Below are 5,547 nucleotides of genomic sequence, written 5' to 3' on the forward strand. Positions count from 1 at the left end.
TCTCTCTCTCTCTCTCTCTCTCTCTCTCTAAATCTGATCATTGTCGTGCTTATTTGAACAATACATATCACTACTGGACATTTCCCCAAACCCAAAACCCCTGCTCCCCCTCCTGCAGCATTGGGACCCTCCAGAAACCATTATTGATAGCCCTCCTTTATGTGTACATCACACACACACACACACACACACACACGCACGCACACACATATACACATGCATTCACGCAAACATTTTCATCTTGGGGTTGAAACTTTTATTGAAATAGGGTTGTATTAGGTACCTATGTATGTTGTACTACTCACTATATAACTCAGGATGGCCTTGAACTCCAGACAATCCACCTTCCCCAGCCTCTTATGTGCTGAGATAATAGACACGTGTCACAAAGCACCACTAAAAATTGGATATTTGGATAACATGCAACAGTTGTCAATTGTAATCAATTCTCATTTAATAAATGACAACCACAGATATTTTATGTTTGTTTGTTGAATTTCTCTGGTGAGTAAATTTTGTGAGTTTTTCTTCTGTGTAGCTGTTGATATCTCTGCTTAGTGATAACTCAATGTTTAAAAATTATTTTATGAGTCTGGAGAGATGGCTCAGCAGATAAGAGTATTGACTGCTTTTCAAGGTCCTGAGTTCAATTCCCAACAACTGCATGGTGGCTTACAACCATCTGTAATGGGACCTGATGCCCTCTTCTGGTGTATCTGAAGACAGAACCAGTGTACATATACATAAAATGAATAAATCTTTAAAAAATTATGTTATATTTTTATTATTTGAAATTGAGCCTAGGGCCTTGAGCATGCTAAACATGAGTTCTATCATCACTGAGCTACATCTAAATTTTAATTATTATTTTTGATACAGATATGAACCACCAAAATAATTTTCTTGAGGTGGGCTTCCTAAGTTTTTCTCCAGGGAAAGGAAAGCTAATTTTGGTCAGCCAGTTGTTGGTTGGAGGTTTGGGGTTAAATTGAACCTGAGAAAGAAGGACAGTCTGAGACATGTTAGTCCGCATCTGGTCCCAACGTGCCTCCATGGATAGCATGAAACAAGGTTATTCAGACATCCCAGGGGGATCAGGAATTCTGGTGAGGACGGAACTGCTTTTATTTGGGGCACACAGAAAAACATAATACATACTTGGAGGCTATCAAAAGCAACAACACCTCAGAGGCAAACAAGTAGTTCTTTTCAGCAAAGAAGCAAGTCTGAAGTTACAGAATTGCAGACCCCACCCTTTTTCTGATAGGTTTACATCTAATTGGGGAAATGCTTTCCAAGTTCAGGCAGCTTATAAACATATCATGGCTTATATGTTCTATCTCTGTGTTCAGCAAGATAAACAGCACATAGGGTTTTGTATTTACCCTTTTCAGACACCAGAGTTATGCTGAGTTGGATTAAGGCTTTAATTGACTTGTACTTAAGAACTTGATCCCCAATGGAGGAACTAGAGAAAGTACCCAAGGAGCTGAAGGGGGCTGCAACCCTGTAGGTGGAACAACAATATGAACTAACCAGTATCCCCTGAGCTTATGCCTCTAGCTGCATATGGAACAAAAGATGGCCTAATCGGCCATCACTGGGAATAGAGGCCCCTTGGTCTTGCAAACTTTATATGACCCAGCACAAGGGAAGGCCTGGGCCAAGTAATGGGAGTGGGTGGGTAGGGGAGCAGGGGCAGGGGGGTATAGGGAACTTTTGGGATAGCATTTGAAATGTAAATAAAGAAAATAATAATGAAAAAAAAAAAAGAACTTGATGCTACATTTTTGGCTGATTTGCAGGTCAGTTGTTTCCTCAAAACAATATTGCAACCTCAGACTAACTACTCTGTTGACATTTTCTAGATGTCCACCACTGAGGCATTGTTGCTTTTGATAGCCTCCAAGTGTGTATTGTTATTATTATTATTATTATTATTATTATTAATGTCTGCTCTAAATAAAAGCAACTTCATCCTCACCAGAACACCTGATCCCTGCATCCTGTCTGAATATCTGAATAACCTTGTTTCACGCTATCCTTGGAGGCATGCTGGGACCAGCTTCTGACTAACATGTCTCAGACTGACATCATTCCTTCTTAGGTTCAGTAATTTTTTTTTAAACGTGGAATAAATGGAATTTATTTTATGCTTTTGGTTCATCTCCAGTTCTTGAAATGGTGANTTTTATTTATTTCAAATATATTGACGAGTTTTTTTAGGAAGATTTTCCAAAGCTTCTCACCCATCCATTCTGTCTTTANTGAATTTCACAAAAATATTTATGTTTTATTATATTTAATACTTCTGTGTGTGTTTATGCAAGTAGGTATATGTATATGCAGGTGTTTATAGCAACCAGGGGTGTCAGATTCCCTGGTCTTGGGTTATGAGCCTTCCGATATGGGTGCTGGAACCTCTNTAAGAGCAGTATATGCTCTTAATGGCTGAATCATCTGTTTAACACACTTGTTTTCTTCTAGTGCTGAGAATTCAGCTTAGAGACTCACACATGCTAGGCAAATGTTCTTCCACTGAGATATATCCCAAGTTATCTCCTTCCATTTCACTGAATGTTAACTGCACCACCCATAAATGGCTCAGTGCATAAGAGCACTTGCTACTCTTGCCAAAGACAGGAGTTTGGACCCTAGTACTCATCCATGGTAGCTCACAATGGCCTATAATTCTTGCTTCGGGATCCAAGGTCTTATGGTAACTCAATCTCTGGTGGTGGGAGAATAGGTGGAACTTCTGGGTTGGACGGAGGAAGAGAGGAAGCAGGAGAGAGTTAGGTCTTTTTGGAATGGGGACAGCGTAAGAGTAAGAGGTAGCTGCTAGAGTTTCCCAGTATCATGGTGGGTCTGCAAGTATTCACCACCAAAGGAATCAGATTTTAGTAAGGCTTACAAGATTAGGTTTTAGTTGTTGCACCCAGAGACTGAGTTACCATTGTTTCTGAACTAAGTTTGAATTGCATTTTCCTTCACGAGTTGGCTTGTCTGGGTTCAAGAGAGAAAGGTAAGACAGCAAAGCATGAGTTTGCCTGACATGCAACACAAGGCTGAGGAGGGTTTGAAGGAAGGGGCTAACATGGTAGCGACCCATAAGTGGGAACTTAGCAAGATGGGTGGAGAGCTTGTGGAGTTCTGAGAGAGAGCCTTCATGAGATAAATACAGGTCATTCATTGTATGCCAGTGCATGGCTGGCCAGGAAGCAGGGGCAGAGTGCTGGAGGTACAGGAAGGGACAAGGGAGGGAGAGAGTTCTGATTCTAGGTGTGTATCTTGCATTTCTAAAACGAGCACTGATTCTCTGAATTCTCTCAACTTTGAGTAGGAAACTCCCTGGATTAGTTTTTTGTTTGTTTGTTTTGTTTTTTAATGGGAGTCTCCCTGGCTTCTTTCTAGTTTTACTATAGAAGAAACTCCACATGATGTGGGTTATATTGTGTTAAAAGGCCATACATCTTTAATTCCTGCACATGGAGACAGAGACAGGAGGATCTCTGTGAGTTTGAGGCCAGCCTGGTCTACAGAGTGAGTTCTAGGACGAACAGAGCTTTTGAAAAAGATCCTGTCTTGAAAAAAACAAAACAAAACAAAAAAGAACAAACAACAACAAAATCCCCAAACCCTGTGTGAAGTATAGAATAATGATGTGGACAGCAAGAAAAAAAATGTACAAAGGGCATTGAGAGCCTATAAACAAAATAAAGTGGAAATGAAACAAAAAGAATGGAAAATAAATAAATATTAACTATGTTTTTTAATGGCATTAAAGATACACCCCCTGTTTCTCTGTCTGTCTCATCCTCTCCCTCATCCATAGACAAATGATAGTAAATACGAACTCATCCTAGATAGGGCGCCAAAAGTAGGTCAAATAAATNATTCCATTCAAGCCCAGGTTGGTCAACCAATGAGTTTGTTTATTGTAGTTACAGAAGAATGGTTGATAAATTACAGCTGTATCACTGAAAGCCTCACTTAAGCATGGATGAGGACACTTGTAAGTTCTGTCACTGGGGTCTGGTGTACAACTTGCTTGCAGCTAGATCTTTGGAGAGGTTTCTCTCTTCCAATTGTTTACTGGTTATGCCATCTCAAGGAGGAATCATCAGAGTCCTGTAAATTTCATGAACTTCCTGAGTTTTGTAAGATTTTTTTTTCTCCTCCTTCTAAATTTCTTGAGTCAGATGAGGTTCCTTGGTCAGTCCAGGTAAGAATGCTTCTGTTTGGAAGAAACATTTAGCACTCTTCCCACTCATCTTCTGCTTCTGCTTCTTTCTTTCTCACTACCCATCCCCCTCCACTATAGCNTGTCCCTCACTAGGTCTACTGTTGTGGCTTGAAAGAGTAAGCAGACTCAGGAGTTCATTGTTTTTTAAAACAAATGCTCATATTCATCATAATTTGGAAAGTAAACTAAGTATTTCTTCCTCAGCTCTCCTCAGAGTCCCCATCTTTCCCTAGCAGCTTCCAGAATGCTCTTTTAACGTCCTTATTCCTCAGGGTGTATACAAGAGGGTTTAGTGNGGGGGTGCCCACTGCATAAAAGAGACCAAAGAACTTGCCCCTCTCTCGGGCATAAGGATTCTTGGGCTGCAGATAAACAGCAATGACTGAGCTGTAGAAGAGAGTGACCACAATGAGGTGGGATGAGCAGGTTGCAAAAGCTTTCCTGCGCCCCTTTGCAGAGCTTATCCTTAGCACTGCCCTGGCAATGGCACCATAAGAGACAAGGATGAGGCTCAGAGGCACAACCACAATGAAGATACTAGCAACAACCATCTGGATCTCATTATAGGTGGTNTCCCCACAAGAGAGTTGAATTAGAGATGGGACTTCACACAGAAAGTTGTCTATCTGCCTGTGGGTACAAAAGGGCAGTTTGAGGGTGGGAGGTGTCTGAATTATGGATTGGACTAAACCTAGAGCCCAAGCTATACCTGCCAACTGCCGACATAGGCAGGGATGGATGATGGTGCCATAGTGCAGGGGCTGGCACACAGCCACATAGCGGTCAAAGGCCATTACTGTCAACAGGATGCACTCTGTTGTACCCAGGGACATGAAGATGAAGAGCTGGACAAAACATCCCAGGAAGCTGATGGTCTTTGAGGGGCCCCAGAGGTTGAACAGCATCTGGGGGACACAGGTTGTGGTGAAGCAGACGTCCAAGAAGGAGAGGTTAGAGAGGAAGAAATACATTGGAGAGTGGAGCCTGGGGTCCAGGTTAGACAGCAGGAGGATGAGTGTGTTTCCTAGGAGAGTGAGGAGGTAGGAGCACAAGACGACCACAAAGAGAACCTTTTCCAGGTGTGGGTGTTCAGAGAAGCCCAGCAGGAGGAAGCCCACAGGGGCGGTCTGGTTGACCATGGTGTCTGTGTCTAGTTGGGAGGATGAGGCTGCTAGAAAATGTATTTTAATTTGTTTGATAAAGCAGACTCTGCATACTTGTCAAAACATGTGAGGTAGATGTTTCTCTTCTCCTTCTACTGTCCAAGCGTCCTTCCTCCTTTTCCCTGTTCCTTCTGGTCA

General features: G+C 41.9%; 1 protein-coding gene across 1 annotated transcript; it reads right to left on the reverse strand.

Annotated features, from left to right (window-relative positions):
• Nucleotides 1–4,446: 4,446 nt before the first annotated feature.
• LOC110335807 (olfactory receptor 2H2-like) lies at nucleotides 4,447–5,385 on the reverse strand. Its single transcript, XM_021218177.1, has one exon. It carries the CDS (start codon nucleotides 5,383–5,385, stop codon nucleotides 4,447–4,449), a length of 939 nt encoding a protein of 312 aa, XP_021073836.1.
• Nucleotides 5,386–5,547: the final 162 nt, after the last annotated feature.

The sequence above is a fragment of the Mus pahari genome, chromosome 18, assembly GCF_900095145.1.
Source record: "Mus pahari chromosome 18, PAHARI_EIJ_v1.1, whole genome shotgun sequence".
NCBI lineage: Eukaryota > Metazoa > Chordata > Mammalia > Rodentia > Muridae > Mus > Mus pahari.